General features: G+C 46.3%; 1 protein-coding gene across 5 annotated transcripts in view; it reads left to right on the top strand.

The window, feature by feature from the left end:
* The window catches only part of zswim8 (zinc finger, SWIM-type containing 8), a 183,187-nt gene that overhangs the window by 161,137 nt on the left and 2,752 nt on the right, over window positions 1-19,298 (top strand). For all 5 annotated transcript variants that reach the window (XM_048563238.2, XM_048563242.2, XM_048563239.2 and 2 more), the window contains exons 20-26: window positions 803-1,092; window positions 3,691-3,914; window positions 6,813-7,298; window positions 9,031-9,199; window positions 13,584-13,757; window positions 15,704-15,826; window positions 16,891-17,069. In XM_048563238.2, coding sequence (XP_048419195.1) covers window positions 803-1,092; window positions 3,691-3,914; window positions 6,813-7,298; window positions 9,031-9,199; window positions 13,584-13,757; window positions 15,704-15,826; window positions 16,891-17,069 — 1,645 coding nt within the window. The remainder of the gene's footprint in view (window positions 1-802; window positions 1,093-3,690; window positions 3,915-6,812; window positions 7,299-9,030; window positions 9,200-13,583; window positions 13,758-15,703; window positions 15,827-16,890; window positions 17,070-19,298) is intronic.

Raw genomic sequence — 19,298 nt, 5'->3', positions numbered from 1 at the left:
CCAATCAGCATCTTCTGTGATGCGATATAAATTGTTATTCCTTTTGAAATTTGGCATTCTTGCCTGTGTCCTGATGGGCAAGATCAAAAGTTCCGACAGCATGTCTCTCCCAGCGATATTCATTTTCTGCAGACTATTTGACGATGTTTATTAGGTGTGAGTACTAAGGGTTACAGAACCAAGTGTGGGTGGATGGAATTGAGGTGCACATCAGGTATAACTGAATTGAGCAGATATTTATGAGGTGCTAATTAGGGGACACAGGTTTAAAATAAGACAGAAATGAGAAGAAATCTTTTCTTTCAGAGGATTGGGTGTTTATGGAGGCCACTCTTTCCCAGAAAGTGGTGGAGCCAGAATTATTGAGTATTTTAAGACCCGGTTAAATTCTATTTTCTGAGGTTACCATGAAGGACTCTCCTTCTTAACCTTACCCCTTGCCTGAGGCACAGTGACCCTCAGGTCACCATTGTGACTCTGTCTCAAATGAGAGAGCAGCCCGATGGGCCAGTGGGACTATGGTGACAGTTTTAGATCCTTGACTGGGTGCGGAATCAGACAAAAAAGTAAAGTCTACAATTAGAGCTGCTGTGTTCATGTGGTGTAGTGGAGCAGGTTCAAGGGGCTGAATGGCCTACTCCTGCTCAAGAGTATGGGTGTTCATTGAGAGCCTTTGTATTCCTGCTTTTTACCATTTAGCAATGCCTCATGTGGGAGAGCAGCTGCGTTTGTTGAATTGTACCGAAGTTGTTCTTGTACGTGCTCAACATGTGACTTTCTTTTGGTTTGTTCCCCCTTCCAGGTATAAAGGCAGACGCCCAGAATGCCACGCTCCCCATGTACCCAACCAGCCGTCTGAGGCTGCTGCCCATTTTTACTTTGAGCTAGCGAAGACGGTCCTCATCAAAGCAGGAGGCAACAGCAGCACATCCATCTTTACCCATCCTTCAGCCAGCGGAGGTCACCAGGGTCCCCATCGCAACCTCCACCTCTGTGCATTTGAAATTGGGCTGTACGCACTGGGCTTGCACAACTTTGTGTCACCAAACTGGCTTTCGAGAACCTACTCTTCTCACGTCTCCTGGATCACAGGTTTGAGGGAGCAAAACCAGTGTATTAATCAACAGTTAATCATACTTCCGTATTGCAATATAAATTGTTGTTCCCTTTGAGACTTAGCATTCTTGCATGTGTCCTGATGAGTGAAACTAAAGGGTCCGACAGCATGTCTCTCAGCAATATTCCTGTTCTACAGAGACTAATTGACACTTTTTATTAGGTTGTGAGTATTAGGGGTTGCAGAATCAATCAATCATACACAAATTGTGTAATGCTCTGCTCCCAAGAGGTCAATCTGAAGCAAGGTTTCTCAGCACGGTAGATAGTTCCATTCTATATCGGTCCCTTGAGTTGACCTTGTTTTTTTGCTCCGTGTGCAAAAGGAGCCCATTCAGAATTGAACACAAATGTGCAAAAGTTCCCTGGTGCAGTTGCCATAGCGACATTGTGACCAATCAGAGTCACCATGCCTTACCCAACAACACGATTCGTTCAAAAATAATTCATTTGCCCCTTTGAAATTTGGCATTCTTATGGAGACATAGAGAACTACAGCACAGAAAAGGGCCCTTCGGCCCATCGTGTTCATGCTGGTCAGAAACAACACCCTAACTATTCTAATCCTATTCACCAGCTCTTGGCATCGCAAGTGCACATCTAAATACTACTACGGTGTGATAAGAGTTTCTACCCCAACCCACCCTTTACAGGCAGTGAGTTCCAGATTACCAACCATCCTCTGAGGGGAAGGGCTTTTCTTCATAGCTTCTTTTAAGCCTCGTGCCCCTTATCTTCAATCCATGTGCCTAGCCAATGATCACTCCATCAAGGAATTTCTTCCTGTCTACCCTATCTATGTCCCTCATTACTGAATATATCTAAATCATGCCCCTACCCCGCCTTCCCCGAGTCTCCTCTGCTATCGGGTAAACAACCCCAGTTTGTCCAATCTCTCTTCTTAACTGAAACTGTCCAGTCCAGGCGCCATTCTGATAAACTTCCTCTGCACTCTCTCCAGGGCTATCGCATCCCTCCTATAATGTGGATTCCAGAACTGCCCACAGTACTGTTAGCTATGACTTCACCACCATTTTATACAGCTCCAACAGGACCTCCCTGTTCTTAAATGCTATGCCTCAGCTAATAAAGTTAAGTGCTCCTTTGTAATCACTTTATCCATCAGTCCTGATATCTTAAGGGACTGGTACATATGGATACTAAGATCCTGCTGATCCTCAGTGCTTCTCAGGGTCCTGCATATTCACTATATATTTATTTGCCTTGTTTGTCCTGCCCAATTGAACCCATTTGCCACAGATCAGCCCCATCCTAGCAGCCCATGTATATTCTTTTACAGTCCTCAGCTATCCTCCTCAAAGTTTACCACCCCACCAATGGGGGGTACTGTTTGTGAACTTACTGATCAACCCTCCTACGTTCCAGTCTGAATCATTTGCAGAAACCACAAACTGCATCTTGCATCTGCCTTGATGATTGCAAGATGAAAAGCTTCAACAGAGTCTTTTTTTTTGGAATATTCACATTTATGAATAATATAAGTTATGAACCTGTGTTCTGGTGTGCCAAATGTCTACGTAGTTTTACAAGTTACATTTTCCAACCTTGACTTGCTCAGTTGGTCACTATCTTGACATTTCTCAAGGCTGGAAATTGAAGGACAATGTACTATCACAGAAAGACTAGTCGGCTCCCAACACCTCTTTGGTCACCAATTGTACAGAAAGGGATGGAGGAGTGGAAGACCCATTATTATCCTTCTGATTGCTACCCTTGGAAATTGCAAAATGGCAGAGTGATGAGGTCCTCTCTAAGGAAGTTTAAAATTTGAGGTTTGTATGAAAAGATGACATAGAGATTAGCCCCAACAAAGCACAAGACAACTTGAGGACTGAATTTGCGAGTTCTTGTTTGGGATCGTTATCCTCTCATCTTTCAATCTGTTCCGTGACCTGATTTCAGAACTGGGAGATGTGAGCAAAGTAGCTTCGTGTCTGCTAATCATAGGATCCCGACAGTGTGGAAGTAGACCATTCGGCCTATCAAGTCTGCACCGACCATCTGAAGAGCCTTCCACCCAGACTCACCCCCACCCTATCCCTGTAATCCTGCATTTCCCACGGGTAATCCACCCAACCTGCACATCACTAGACACCATTGGCAATTTAGCATGGCCAACCCACCCTAACCTGCACATCTTTGGACTGTGGGAGGTAACCGGAGCACCCGGAGGAAATCCACACAGACACGGGGAGAATGTGCAAACTCCACGCAGACAGTCGCCCGAGGCTAGATGTACCCATCTCCCAAAGAATGCCATATATTGACAAGTAACTTGCATTCTCCATCAGAAACACTTGTCTGTTTGGGGGTTAGCACAGCCTTTGGCAGTTTCTGTTTCCCCCTTCGACTTACTTTTAAAAGATAGATTTTTAAAATCATTAGGAAATTGAGGGTTATGGGGAAAAGGCAGGAAAGTGGAGTTGAGGAAGACCAGATCAGCGGAGCAGACCTGATGGATTTAATGGCCTCCTATTTATACTCTGAAAAAAAAAATAGCCATTTTCAGACTTTTACCAATAATTATTTTTGAATCTCTTCTAAACGCACCAGGCCAGGCGATGGAAATTGGTAGTGCAGCACTGAATATTTTGGTTGAATGTTGGGATGGTCATTTAACACCTCCGGAAGTGGCGTCGTTAGCAGATCGTGCCTCCCGTGCCCGGGATCCCAACATGGTCCGAGCTGCAGCGGAGTTGGCTTTAAGTTGTCTACCTCATGCCCATGCCCTGAACCCCAATGAGATCCAACGAGCCTTGGTCCAATGCAAGGAGCAGGTATGTTTGCTTCACGCTATTGACAAGACATTCATTGACTTTTCTTCTGAATAATTACACGGTGTAATTAATCTTAATGCAATTGCCTAAAGTTTCATTAACAAATGCAACGTGGCCATGATTGTGGCGGTGAATGTTGTGTGGTGGTTTGCTTCGTTAGACCATGTTTCTTCCAGTTTGATGAGTTGTCCATTGGAACCTCCTGCCTAGCGATATGCCACAGGCTCCTCCAGGCTCCTGTGCAACCTTGGGCTGGAAGAATTGCCACCTTGCAAGTGGGTACTAACAATTTAATGAGGAGTTGGACCTAACAACCAGTCTGCCTGTTCTTGTACATCAAGCAGGTAACTCATGGTCCCGAGGCGGTGGCGGAAGAACTGCGAATTCTCTGGAATCCTGTTTAACATTTCCACCCCTCAAATGGTGTCACTGAAGACAGTGTCTTGGAATTAGAGAATCCCTACAGCGCGGAAAGAGGCCATTCAGCCCATTGAGTCTGCACTGACCGTCAAAAGAACTATCTCCCTCCCCCCACCCCCTTGACTGCCCCCAACTCTATCCCTGTAACCCTGCATTTTCCCATGGATAACCCACCTATCCTGCACATCCCTGGATGCTGTGGGGCAGACTAGCATGGCCAATGCACCCTAACCTGCACTTTGTTGGACTGTGGGAGGAGACTGGAGCACCCGGAGGAAACCCACACAGACATGGGGAGAATGTGCAAACTCCACACAACCAGTCGCTCGAGAGTGGAATCAAATCTCTGTCCATGGCGATACGAAGCAGCAATGCTAGTGTGGCCTGTATTTATTTGGGGGAAATTAATGCAATGGTTGCTTGTCAAATCCTTGCATGTTTGAGCCATATCTGAGAGATAGATATATAGTGTCCTCTTCCCCAGCTCCACGCTGTAGTGACGCTGTCTCTCGCCCAGTGTAAGCTATTGTTGTCACGGGAGCATGTTTTTAAGACGGATGTGGAATAGATTTTTGTCAGACAGGAGAATCGCAGGTTATCGGGTGGGAATGGGAAGGTGGAATTTGTAATCATGGAGATCAGCCACGATTTTTATTAAATGGTGGAGCAGACAGGATGGGCTGAATGGTCTACTTCTATTTGTTTAAGAGGATGTCATTAAATCCCTCAGTCCTGTTCTGTCATCCACTAAGGTCTTGCATGATCTGACTGTGACCCTAATTCCACTTTCTTGTGTGCTCCCCGTAATTTCTGACCCCCTTGTCAATCAAAAACTGGCTAAACTCAGCCCTTAATAACCCTGTGCTCCCAGCAAACGTGAATTCCGAAGATAATGATCTTCTGAGCGAAGAAATCCCTTCTCATCTCCATCAGAAATGGCAGCGCGCATTTTGGTTTTGTTTTAAACTTTGCCCCTCGACTCCCCCATGAATCCACCGGATTCCCCCGTGGGAAGCACTGACCTGTTCAAACCCCCACAACCTTATAGTTTTCAGGAAGATGACCCCTCGAATTTGAAATGCATGGGTACGCTGCACTCAAACGTCCTGAAGTCACACTGCGGCAGTAGCAATGTCCCTAATAGAGTGCTGGGCATGAGGTGCTTTTGTCTTGTTTATATGTCTCTGTCCATGCAGGCAGTTTCTTTAGTCTTTCAAAGTGTTGGGCTTGTTTTGTGTTGGACTGAGTGGCGTTGTGTGTGTGTGTGGTGTGTGCGCGTGCGTGTTAGTTATGTTTCCTGATCTCCTTTCCAGGATAACGCAATGTTGGAGAAGGCCTGCATGGCCATGGGGGCCGAATGGCCTGATTCTGTGTGTATTATGTTTCCCGTTCGCTGTTCCAGGATAACGCAATGTTGGAGAAGGCCTGCATGGCCATGGGGGCCGAATGGCCTGATTCTGTGTGTATTATGTTTCCCGTTCTCTGTTCCAGGATGATGCAATGTTGGAGAAGGCCTGCATGGCCATGGGGGCCGAATGGCCTGATTCTGTGTGTATTATGTTTTCCCGTTCTCTGTTCCAGGATAACGCAATGTTGGAGAAGGCCTGCATGGCCATGGGGGCCGAATGGCCTGATTCTGTGTGTATTATGTTTTCCCGTTCTCTGTTCCAGGATAACGCAATGTTGGAGAAGGCCTGCATGGCCATGGGGGCCGAATGGCCTGATTCTGTGTGTATTATGTTTTCCCGTTCTCTGTTCCAGGATAACGCAATGTTGGAGAAGGCCTGCATGGCCATGGGGGCCGAATGGCCTGATTCTGTGTGTATTATGTTTCCCGTTCTCTGTTCCAGGATAACGCAATGTTGGAGAAGGCCTGCATGGCCATGGGGGCCGAATGGCCTGATTCTGTGTGTATTATGTTTTCCCGTTCTCTGTTCCAGGATAACGCAATGTTGGAGAAGGCCTGCATGGCCATGGGGGCCGAATGGCCTGATTCTGTGTGTATTATGTTTTCCCGTTCTCTGTTCCAGGATAACGCAATGTTGGAGAAGGCCTGCATGGCCATGGGGGCCGAATGGCCTGATTCTGTGTGTATTATGTTTTCCCGTTCTCCGTTCCAGGATAACGCAATGTTGGAGAAGGCCTGCATGGCCATGGGGGCCGAATGGCCTGATTCTGTGTGTATTATGTTTTCCCGTTCTCTGTTCCAGGATAACGCAATGTTGGAGAAGGCCTGCATGGCCATGGGGGCCGAATGGCCTGATTCTGTGTGTATTATGTTTCCCGTTCTCTGTTCCAGGATGATGCAATGTTGGAGAAGGCCTGCATGGCCATGGGGGCCGAATGGCCTGATTCTGTGTGTATTATGTTTTCCCGTTCTCTGTTCCAGGATAACGCAATGTTGGAGAAGGCCTGCATGGCCATGGGGGCCGAATGGCCTGATTCTGTGTGTATTATGTTTCCCGTTCTCTGTTCCAGGATAACGCAATGTTGGAGAAGGCCTGCATGGCGGTGGAGGAAGCGGCAAAGGGTGGTGGTGTCTACCCAGAGGTGCTGTTTGAAGTCGCCCACCAGTGGTACTGGCTGTATGAGCAAACAGCAGGCGGCTCGCAGCAGCGGGAGATGTCGGCCCGTGGGGCCCACGAGGCGGGCAGGGCACCTGCAGAGCACCCTCCCCTCGCCGAGGGCTCGGCCACGGTCACCGTGGCGGCTACCGTGACTGCCACTGCCGTGGTGCCAGTCATCACCGTCGGCTCCACCATGTACCAGCAGCACACCATCGCCGGGACAGCTATCGCGCACCCTCACGGACAGGTCTTCCCCACCAGCCCAGTCATGAGCCACCCATACACGACTATCCAGACCCACATCCCGTCCGTCTGTAATGCTGCCTACCTGGGACATCCGATACAGCACGTTCCTCGTCCTGCAATCTTCCCTGTAGCTGGAGCTGCATATCCTCAGGTACTTCCGTACAGTACCGGGCGTGTCACCGGGATCAGGAGGGGGCGGCTTGTGTAGATGCTGTGGTGTTTCTCTTACTCATGCAATGTCCAAATCCCCCAGCAAGACGTGTTTGTTTGAAATAGTATTGAACGACCAGCAGTGAAATGGCCCCTTAAACTTCCTGCACACACGAATGTGAATGTAGCTACAAAAGTTTTTTATTCACTCTCACCCACCCACCCACTCACTCATGGATGTGAATGGCTCGGGCCAGCAGGTTGTCGCCCATCTCTAATTGCCCAGAGGGCAGTGCAGAGTCAACTGCATTTTGGGTCTGGAGTCACGTGTAGGCGAAACAGCAGTTTCCTTCCCTGAAGGACACTTGTGAAACAGTTTGGTTTATTTGGTTGACAATTGATTTAGATTGTTCCATTATTAATCGTCATTAGATTATTTAATTTCTTGAGTTGAAATTTCACCATCTGCCATGGTAGGATTTGAAGCCATTTCCGCAGAACATTACCTGGGTCTTTAGATGAATAGTTTAGTGAGAATACCACCTAGACATTGCCTCCCCATGTTGCCCACAACAAACACACAGAAAGCTCGAGAAGTTCAGCAGGATCAGTGGATGGCGGAACAGAGGTAGCGTTGTGAGTCTGGTGTGGACTTCTTCAGATCTGTTCTCTTGTGAGAAAGAGTTATTGGGAGCTCGACATTAACTCTGCTTCTCTTTCCACAGATCGTGCCTGACCTGTTGGAGTTTCTTCAGCATTCTGTGTTTTGTTCAGATTTTCAGAATCTGTGATATTTCACTTTAAGTGTTGCTCATGCCTGCGTGAAGTATCTCCACATTTTCTGACTTAGTTATCACCCCCAGGAAAAAAAAAAGCCTCTCTCCAAGCCCCTTCAATACCAGCCTAGCATCTTCTGTCTATCCTCTGAGTTTGCCGTGACACACTTCCCATTTAATACTCGCCCAAACTAACCCACCTCCTTAGTGTGTCCTTTTCACATGTCCCCACATTTCCCCTGCGTACGCTCAGACAGAAACCAGGTGTAGCTTGCTTCAGATTGAGGACGTGAAGCTAATTTGGTACAGTCAACAACTGTTTTCTGGGTCTAGGCAGGTGTTTTGAGCTGTGCTCTGCCTGCTGGACCACATCTAGGTGGATCCCTTGAATGCAACACTAAGGGAGAAATGAAATGGAAGCCTTTTTCAGGCTGACGAGGTGGTCCGTTTTGACGAAGCAGTGGTTGCGTCCTGGCCAACATCTCTCCCTGAACTGACAGCACCTTTGTGGAATGAAAATAAAGTCCTGTTTGCCTGATATTTCTTGTGTCATTTGATTATTACACAGCTCTGCGGGGAGGAAGGGAGTGGGGGACTGGTTTGCTGAAGAGAGTGCACTTCAAACCAATTTAACCCAAACGTTTGGGACTATTGTCAGGGAAGTTAACTTTGGCTAAGTGGTATTCTGGGTAGATTGGTCGGGGATGGTGAGGGGGGCGCGAAAGTCCGGGAAGGATTGAACGATGGGCGGAACAGGGCCCGACTGTTTCAGTAAGCAGTGCCAACCTGTGCATGCCACTTCCTGTCGGTCGATCCCATGCCGCTTTGATCAATAAGGGAGGGGCAGCGACTGGAGGTGTTGGGCAGAGGACCCCGTCAAGCTGCAAACTTGCGAGTAATGAGTGGGGGCGGTGGAAGAGGGATGTGTAATCATTTACCGGTCTGTAATCTGTCTAGGGGATGCATCCGGCATTTATTGGAGCTCAGTACCCTTACACCACCACCCATCCAGCTATGACAGCTCCACCAGTGACCTTCGCAGGGGTTCCTGTACCTCCTATGGCCCCAATGGCAGTGCACCCTTACCAGTCTGACCCGAATCTGCCCCTGGCCTCAACCGTAGCAGGTAGGTGAGATCTTTCACCCGACGTGGATGTGCCATTCTCTTTATTTTCTAAAGAAGTGCTTTAAAATTTAGTGATTGTTCCAAGCTCTGTGAAACCGGACAACCTTCTCCATTTCTGCTGAGCTTGACTGATGGAGTGTTCATTAGCAGTGCAAACATGTTTAATCAAATTTGCAGGGGGTTATAAACCTGGGGCAGCGCGCTTGGCTCACAGCGCCAGGTATCCAGGTTCGATTCCAGCCTTGGGCAACTGTCTGTGTGGAATTGCCAGTATCTTGCGTGGGTTCCCTCCCACAGTCTGAAGATGTACAGGTTGGGGTGGATTGCTAAATTATCCGTAGTGTCCAGGGATGTGGAGGTTAGGTGCGTTAGCCGTGGGAAATGTACAGTTACAAGGATAGGGTAATGGGTTGGGTTGGAGTGGGATGCTCTTTGGAGGGTTGGTGTGGACTCAATGTGCCGAATGGCCTGCTTCCATTGCTGTGGAAATAAATAAGGTGAAAGACAAGGGTCTTTTTCCCTCGTGTGGGTGGAGTTTCAAAACTAGGGGGTAGATTTTTATGGTGAGGGGAGAAAATTTTAGAAAGGACATGAGTGGCAACTCTTTAAACATGGTTTAAAGTGGTTTGTGTGTGGAATGAACTTCCAGAGGATGCAGGTACTATGTTTAAAAGACATTTGGATAAGTTCATGAATAGGAAAGGTTTGGTGAGATGTGGGCCAAATGCAGGCAAGTGGGACTAGTTTATTTTGGGAACATAGTCAGTGTGATCTAGTTGGACCAAAGATTCTGTTTCTGTGCTGTATGATTCTATGAATGGTGGGGTACCACAGTAACATCTGTGTGGCTAATGGAGCTCCTGCTCATCCCATGGCAAGTGCTCCCTCTAGTGAACGAGCACAGAGCAGCCAGGAATGGAGAGGCATTCAGTCTTCATTCATTCTGCAGGTCTCGAGACCAGACAGAAGGTAAGGGCCTTGTTTGTAAAACTGAGCGCCTTGTCAATTTTAATAGTAAGCTACTGGTGAAGGTCGGCTCCAGTTTGCTGTCAGCAGGAGCTCGATGCTTCACGTTTAAACAGTTGCATTCTAGGGCATCTCTGATGCTTTTTCTCTGATTGGGATGGTTTTGGGCAAGATATGTCCATGAGTCGGTGGGAAATTATACATTTTTATCAGGAATAATCAGACACTGGAAAAAGAATTGGAACCACATCAATGTAAACATTTACTGAAATGTTGGCTCTCCCCAACTGGATATTTCCAGCATTTTGTTTTGTTTGTTTTTAGTTTGAATTTCCAGCAATGTTTTATTTTCACATTAGGTGAAAATGTTTTTTTGTTTCTTTTAATTCTTAGCTGTTTTCGCTCCCTGGTTGCTTTGCCCAGTTAACCGGCGGTGAGCCACAGTCGCAGAGGGCTCCAGTAAGTCCTCTTGCCCTTACCCACTTGGAGTAACTGCACAGAGGCTGGCATACTGTCGCCAGGTCACCCTTTTTTTACAAATGCACAGTGCACTGGCAATGGCCAGACAGCTCGGAGTCAATCCCTGAAGGGGGGGAGTATCTGAATCCTCTGTTAATATGTCAGCCAGGGCTCCCTGATTGGCTCAGGCTTAAAACCCTCATTCAAGGAAATCCTAGTCAATAAGATCCACCCAGTTCAAATCACGACACCACCATGTACGCCCAGCAGGAGTCTCTGAATGACACCAGGAACTTGGATGCTGGATGCTATTTTTATACCACCAGTGCCTTGACCAACGCAGACTGAGTTCAGTTGGCACTTTCCCTGCTGCTACTCCAGCTGAGACTTATCTTCTGAAGACAGACCAGGCATCAAACCAGAGTCTGTGGGTACGTCTGCTCTCAGCAGAGCACAACGCTGTGGGAACTGTGGTGGGGTCTGATCTAAAGCACTAGGACTAACACTGAAGAATAATAAATTAAACTGGTTATTTAACACCTGTTTGTCCTGACTTTTGCTCACCTGCCCCGAGATCTCCTTAGCGTCACATTTTGTTTCATCACCTTGCTGTGAACTATCGAGATATTGCTGAATTAGAGGTTCTACCAACATATAGCTCGGATACAGGTAGCTCCACTCTGATCCTGAATGTAATGCATTGCCATTGACCTATAACCTAGGCTAATAGTCAAGTGCACTGTGGGTAGGTCTCTGCGAATACTGATACCTCGTTGTTTGTTTTTTTTCTTAATTCAATGATGGGACATCGCTGGCTGGGCCAGCATTTATTGCCCATCCCTTATTTCCGTTCAGAAGCTGATGGTGAGATACTTTCCTGAACTGCTACAATAGATAGACCCATAATGCTTGAAGGGAGGGAGTTCTAGGATTTTGGCCTGGCGACACTAAAGGAATGGTGATATATTTCCGAGTCAAGCTGGTGAGCGGGTTGGTGGGGATCTCGCAGTTGTGGTATTCCCATGTATCCGCTGCCCTTGTTCTTCGAGGTGGTCCTGTGATCCACAGAATCGCAGGGGTTTTTTTTTCCCCCAGTTGTGCAGCACAGCTTAATACATTTTAACAAGAATTCAAAAGTAGCATGGATTTCTCTGATTAGGAGAAGCGTTCGCTGTGAGAATTTCTTGTCCTACATTGCTCTGTCATGTTCAAGATGCCACGGTCGTTAATCCTTAGGTTAAATAAAGACACCACACTGTCTCCTGACAATGCTGTTACTTATGCGGGTGCCCCAGCCATAAATACGGTGATCACTGCCTTCTAAATAAAATTGGGAACTGTCTGGGGAGCCCATTCAAAAGTCAAGTGTCCCCCAACTCCCAAATTCCGTGATTACTTCAGCCCGAAGAGGGTGGGATCAGTCAAACCTGTAAAAACAAGTGGGAAGGTTTGCGCGTGGCCTCTCTCAACATTTGTCTATTCTGGGATCTTCACTTTGCCTGAGATTATCCCCCTCCTTGGGGGGGAAAAAAAACTGGCCACAGATTTTCCATGTTTATGCTCAGTCAGGTCAAGGGTCAAGTTGTCATTGTCCCAGAGAATCATGGGGCTGCTCTCTCATTAGAGAGAGAGATGATTATCAGTTGTTTAACCTGAGGGTCACCACGTCTCAGCGAGGGGAGAGGTTGAAAAGGTATTGGTCCCCCGAACCAAAGTGGGAATTGAGTCCATGTTATTGGTGTCATTCTGCATCACAAACCAGTCATGTAATCAACTAAGCTCACCCACGGGAGGGCTCATCAAATTATACTTCTTCGTTAGGAATTAACGGGCATGTTGCGAAAATGTTTTCCACACTTTTAGTGAGGAATGACTTACTAACTAAACTATTATGTGCTTCGGCTTTTCTCTGTGTTTTACATGTCTAACACAAACAGAAATTGCTGGAGAAACTCAGCAGTTCTACTTCGTCTCCACAGATGCTGGCAGAATTAACCTTTCAGGTTCAATTATGCTTGTTCAGAGTATTCTTAAGAAGGGTCACTTGACCCAAAACACACTGTTTCTCTCTCCACAGATGCTGCCCGCCCTGTTGAGTTTTTTTTCCAGCAATTTTTCTTTGTGTTTCTGAATTCCAGCATCCACAATTTGTTCATTGTTTTCTGTCTGTATAGTATGGGGGCCGATATCCTTGCTAAAAATGCTTTATTTTGGTGCAAAACCCACTTTCTGCTGTATTAATAAAATTACAGCAGATTACCCCTCTAAGTGCAAAGACCTTTTGATTGGGAAAAACAGCCAGTTGCAATGCCCCATGTGTTGACGATATTGCCATTCCCTGTCCAATCAGAGTCAATCTTTCTGGTTTAAAATTTAAACAAAACCCATGATAGTTGACTGTCAATCATCATTAACAGGTGCTTCCTCTATGGTAACACCTGTACTGATGAGAATCCACTTGACCACCAATTGGTACTCTTCTCAATGCAGTATAAATGTTGCTTTGCCCATTGAACTGGTATCCTTGAGAAATGCCCTGATGAGTGTGCGGTGAAAAGTTTCAACAAAATGTGTACTTTTTCTCAGTAATACTCCACCAAATGGCTATATTGCCTTTTGTTTTTGCAAACAAACTCCAGTGGAAATTTGAAGCCAAGGTAACCTGGTGCATTTTGATGCAGTTGACCAAAGTGACAAACTCTACTGCACATCCCTTAGAGCTGAGAATTGGTGACAACCACTTAGAGAGAGTACAATATATTACAACATTCAAGGTTCTACCTGGCCTTCTAATAGCCAGTCATTTGGATGCAAAATGCTTTGGCAATCTTTATGAATGTCCAAACTGATAAGAGTGTCTGTCGAATTGTATTTAGCTGAAGTTTGAATGCCGTTTTAGTGTTCTACCTGGTTGTGTGTTGACTGTCATGGTTGACATTGCCTCCTTCTCCCTTTCCAGTGGCCAGTGTGCAGGCTGGGACTGCTTTCCAGGCTGTTCAAGGAGCATCAATGCCGACGTTAACATCACAAGGCCCCTCGATAGTCGCCCCAACGTTCCCCACGGAAGACGAACAGCACTCTCAGCCGGTCAGTCCTCAGGGACTGCACTACCTGCATTCCGCTTATAGAGTTGGTGAGTGCGTGGCCGTACCTTCTCAAGGTCGGCCATCTCTGGAAAGCCCTCCTCAGCCTCTGGACTTCTCACAAGCGTTTTACAGTCGCTGAAGTGTTACCGCTGTAGTAATCTCAGAAACACAGCAGCAGGCAGTGATGCCTGATTAGTCCATTGTTAGCGATGTTGGAGGGGCATGACAGTACTCCACATCCCTTCGCGATGGACAGCTCTCCTACCTGGGGGTTTTGTTTTGGTGAACTCTGTTGCGTTCCAGCTCAGGCCAGTCCATCCTTCCTTGAACAAAGACACCAAGCCCTTGCATAACTGCAGTAAGTGCTCCTTAACTCCTGAAAGGAAAGGCTATGGTATGGGGAAAAATGTCAGCAAACTACAAAAGCTATCCGAAGCTGGCTAAAGAAGGGTGTTAGAGACGGAAGAAATTGGAAAAATTAAAAAGGACAGGGAGCTTTTCTTTAATTGATTCACGGGATGAGGGCATCACTGGCCAGGCAGCATTTATTACCCATCCCTAATTGCCCGGGGGCAGTTTAAGAGTCAACCACATTGCTGTGGGCCTGGAGTCACATGTAGGCCAGACCAGGTGAGGATGGCCGTTTTCTTCCCTGAAGGACATTGGTGAGCCTGATGGTTTTTCCCGACAATCGACAATGGATTCATGGCCATCATTAGATTCTAAATTCCAGGTTTTTATTGAACTCTTTCTGCCATGGTAGGATTCAAACCCAGATCCCCAGAACATCAGTCTCTGAATTAACAGCCCAGCGATAATATCACTCGGCTGTAACTGCTTCCATTTGTTGTTTGAGCTGATTGACTTACTTTTGCTATTTTGCAAAGGATGTGATGGTGAAAAGTATATTCCATTCGCTGGAGTTGTTATCTTTTAGAGAGGAGAAGGTTGAACTGAGATTTGACAGAGGTGCTCAATATCGTAAAGGCTCTGGACAGAACAGTGCAACAAAACTGTTCCCATTGATGGAAGGGTCAAGTTCCACTAGATGTACGAAGCGCTGAAAGAATTGTCAGTGACTTGAGAAATCTTTATTATTGCAGAAGTGGTCAAATCTGGAATGCACTGCCTGGTTATGTGCTGGGGCAGACTTAACTGGGGCTTCAAGATTTGCCTTAGAACCTCTGGAGTTAGAATTTACAGGCGAAAGGGCTGGGGAGTAGGAACAGCCGAGTTGCCATTGCAGAGAGCTAGCAAAGGCAGGGATGGGCAGAATGGCTTCTTCTATACGGCAACCTTTTTCTGACCATGCCCCCAAACCCATGTTTATCCCCTGAGCACACAAAGCCAGACAGGAATGGAGCATGCAGCTGTTGAGTCTCCTCTGCTCTATAATATGAGCTTGATCTTCAATTCCTCTTTCCTCCCTGCCTGCTGTACCCCTGATTCCCTGAGACCCCAAAAATCCATGTCTAGCCTTAAATATATTTTATAATTAGACCATCCCCAACCATGTGGGATGAGCAGTTTTACAATCAGCAGAATGCCTGGCCATTGCTCTTCATGGGAGCTTGCTGTGCACACATTGGCTGCCTGTGTTTCCTACATTTATCGGTGGCTACAATTCAAAGCACTTAATGTTCTGAAACTCCCTTTGGAACTTCTAGTGACTGTGCCAAGACTAATACAGTTCCAGTTCTGAGGAAGAGTCACTGGACCTGAAACGCTAACTCTGTTTTCTCTCCACAGACGCTGCCAGACCTGCTGAGCTTTTCCAGCAACTTCTGCTTTTGTTTCTGATTTACAGCATCCGCTTTTCTTTCGGTTTTTACAATTCCAATTCTCTTACTTTTGCTGTGAATGAATTGCCTTTTTTTAAAAAAAATAAAGTTTGTGCTTTTTGCATAGATGCAGTTTCTTTTTCCCAAATGCAAAGCGAAAAGTTTTTCTTTGTTTTAACAGCTGATTTTGAGGCTGTGTTTGGTCTGTGCAGGAATGCTAGCTTTGGAAATGCTTGGTAGAAGAGCTCATAATGACCACCCGAACAATTACTTCTCCAGGAGCCCACCGTACACTGAAGATGTGAAATGGCTTCTTGGATTAGCAACGAGACTAGGTAAGAAGGGGGAATTGGACAGGCTGTAACGTGGAACATATGTGAGATTTACGAATGCAGTGGTTTGTACTTCAAAAGCATAAACCCCATTATGACAGAAGTGGTCAGTGCAGCTGTTTTGCTGATGCTGGGGTAGAATATTGGCTGAGGGTATACAAAGACCTTTCTCGTAATATGTAGAGAAAAGAAAACCTTCCTATGGATATAAGAGGATGGATATCTCGGCTCTTTACCAGCATCTTGGATATTTGATGCCTCTCCTGAAAGACGAAAGCAGCACTCCATGCAGTTCTGCATGGAGATGCCAACACTTGACATATGCTGAGGACCAGAACACACCTTGCATGAGTAGTGCAAAATGAATCCAACTGTCTCACTTTATGTAAAAAAAATTGTAACTATTTTCCATGGCCACAATTGGGTTAATCCAGTGTTGACAGCAAATGCAATAGCATTGTAATAATTTAACAATAAATTACACAATTTTGTATTTGCCTATGACGTTGTGGTTATATAAACACGTGTGTGACCATTCTGACATTTGTGTTGAATTTTAAGAGAATTTGAAGACAAATGTATGGTTCTGGTGGCACTACAGATGGGATTATTGTCAACTGTTCAGATTTCCTTACCCAAGGGATGATATCCTTGCCCTGGAGAGAGTGCAACAAAGGTTTACCAGACTGATCCCCGGGATGGCACGTTCCTCCAATGAGGAGTGGGAAAACTGGGCCTGTATTTCCACATTTCAGGAGAATGAGAGGTCATTTCTGAAATGTAAGAAACCTCAGAGGGCCATTCAACCCTCAAGCCTGCTCCAACAGTTTCTAAGATCACGGTGCGTCTGCCTGAGGCCTCAATTTCCCCTTTCACGCCAACTCCCCTGATGTTTCAAAAGTACGTTTTGATAAATCTCACAGAGTGGTTTCACCCCAGAACGCTTTGTGCCAAGATGTATTGGGAAGGTGAGGAGTCAGTAATGTGCTGCAGGACGTTATCGAGATGCTGTTAGTCATGTTGGCTGAGTGCTGAGACGCATGTTCTTCTGTCCCTCATGTCGCCAGGTGTGAATTATGTCTATCAATTCTGCATGGGTGCGGCCAAAGGAGTGCTGAGTCCATTTGTTCTCCAGGAAATCATTATGGAGGCTCTACAACGCCTTAATCCTGCTCATGTACATGCTCATCTTCGAACGCCAGCATTCCACCAGCTTGTTCAGAGATGCCAGCAAGCATATATGCAGGTAAAACTCAAACTCGCCTCTTCACCCCAAAGTGTATATTTTACTTGCCAAACTGTTCCCACTTTTACATAGGCTTGGTGCAGCTTCTGGACTGTGCTCTCTACAAAGCAGCCTGCTGGATTACCACCATCCGCAAACCATCCCCACCACCACGCTCAGTCGCAGCAGTGTGTACCATCTGCAAGGCACAGTGCAGAAATTCACCAAGGCTTCCTCAGACTGCACCTTCCAAACCCACAACCGCCGCCATCCAGAAGGACGAGGGCAGCAGCTACATAGGAACACCACCCTCTTCAAATTCCCCTCCAAGCCACTCACCATCCTGACTTGGAAATTCCTGCATCGAAATCCTGGCACTTGTTCCCTTAACGGCGTTGTGGTATGGGCCAGAGCAATTCAAGAAAATTGGTCTCAAAGACAATTAGTGAGCTGGGAACAAACGCTGACATCCCGTAACATCATAAAACAAATAGATAAAAGTAGCGCTATGTTTCTTTGAGCCAAGGTGAAATTGCTACTTTAAATTGTCAATTTTTATTTAATACTTAGAACTATAATTATTTATTTATGGTAAGGTGGATTGGGTGTAGAAGTAAGGAACTCTGCAGGGCATTGGTGAGACCATATCTTGAGTACAGTATGCACCTTTGGCCTCCTTCCTTAAAGGGCCTATGCTTAGATTGTTGGAATGAAGTTGTCTTCTGAGGAAAGGGCCAAAATTGATTGGAGTTTGGGAGAATGACAGGTGACCTTATTGAAACATATCAGAATCTGAGGGGGCGTGACATTGATGGATGTGGAGGAATCTGGAACGAGGGAGCAGCATTTCAAAATAAGGCATTGCCCTTTCAAGATGAAGGTGAGGAGGAGTCCTCCTTTCTCTCTCTCTCTCTGAAGGTCTTTGAACCTCTCCTCCTCAGACAGCAGTGGAAGCTGAGTCATTAAATGCACCCAAATCTGGATAGAGGATCGGGGAGGGAGGGAGGGTGGTCAAGGGTGGAGCAGACTGGATGGGCCAAATGGCCTTCACCTGTTCTTAGTACATACCTTGCAAAGATGTTGAAGTTGATTGGGAGCTGATTGAGTGTTGACTGTTTCTCTGTGCCAGTTTTGCCAGTCGCATGCTGGATGTCTAAAAGTGTTTAATGATAGATCCCTCTGCACACACTCTCACGTTCACACACACACATGCGCGCGCGCACACACCTCGCACACACCTCTCTCACTCTCACACACACGCTCACTCTCTCACACATTCATACTGTCACTTCCTCTCACTGGTACACACACACTCACTCACACTGACAAGCACTCTCTCTCTCTCTCACGCTCACACTGACTCACTATCCCGCTCACACTGACTCTCTCTCTCTCTCTCACACGCTCACTTGCACATTCACTCACACTCACTTGTACACACTTCCTCGCAGGCTCGCTCTCTTGCTGTTGCACGTACGGACTCCCCTGCTATTATAAACTTGGAAGCAGTCATTGAGAATAAAAAAAGGCTGACGTGGCAGTCTGACAGAAAGTGACAGTGAGGGAGTTTGTACATAGTAGGTGGTCATGAGCATGCAGTCTTAAAAACATATTGGGGAGGTATTGGAAACTCTGTGACATTGCTTGACCAATCAGCAGTTCTTTAAACAGTTAGGGTCTTTGCAACAAAGCACTGGGCAAAATGTTACAAGTGGTAATTGAGAGCTTTGGGTCTTGTGTATCAGCAAAGATAGAATGGCTAAAAATAGGCAGATAATGTAATCGTCTTCAAATAGCTGAGATTGCAGAGAATTTGAAGCTGTGTTTATGTATAAAGCTACTGCTACTCTCTCTCTCACCCAACTTTAAAGAACATGCTGTCCAAAATGCCTCTAAAATCCCACGCTATTTAAACGGGCTTTGACTAATTCTGTTGCTGCAACTGGCGAACACATTCTGATTATATTTCAGGTACTTTGTGTTTATGAGGAAAATTGAGCAAACCATGAGAAAATTGAGCATTAGACGTACATATAAAATATCAAAATTGGGCCACTCAGTCCTTCTAAGGCTGCTCCCCGTTGAGTACCATGTTGGCTGATCTATCGCAGCTCCACTCTACTTGTCGTGCGTAATGTGAACAAGGTGTTTTACAAATGTTTCACCCTGTCTGCTCCTCGCATTGCAACAACGCACTGAGTTTGTCTGTGATAGATCAGCCAACATTGTACTCAATGGGGAGCAGGCTTA

The sequence above is a fragment of the Stegostoma tigrinum genome, chromosome 37, assembly GCF_030684315.1.
Source record: "Stegostoma tigrinum isolate sSteTig4 chromosome 37, sSteTig4.hap1, whole genome shotgun sequence".
Taxonomy (NCBI): Eukaryota; Metazoa; Chordata; class Chondrichthyes; order Orectolobiformes; family Stegostomatidae; genus Stegostoma; species Stegostoma tigrinum.
Note: the sequence above shows the minus strand (reverse complement) of the source record. Positions and strands in the feature narration are given on the sequence as shown.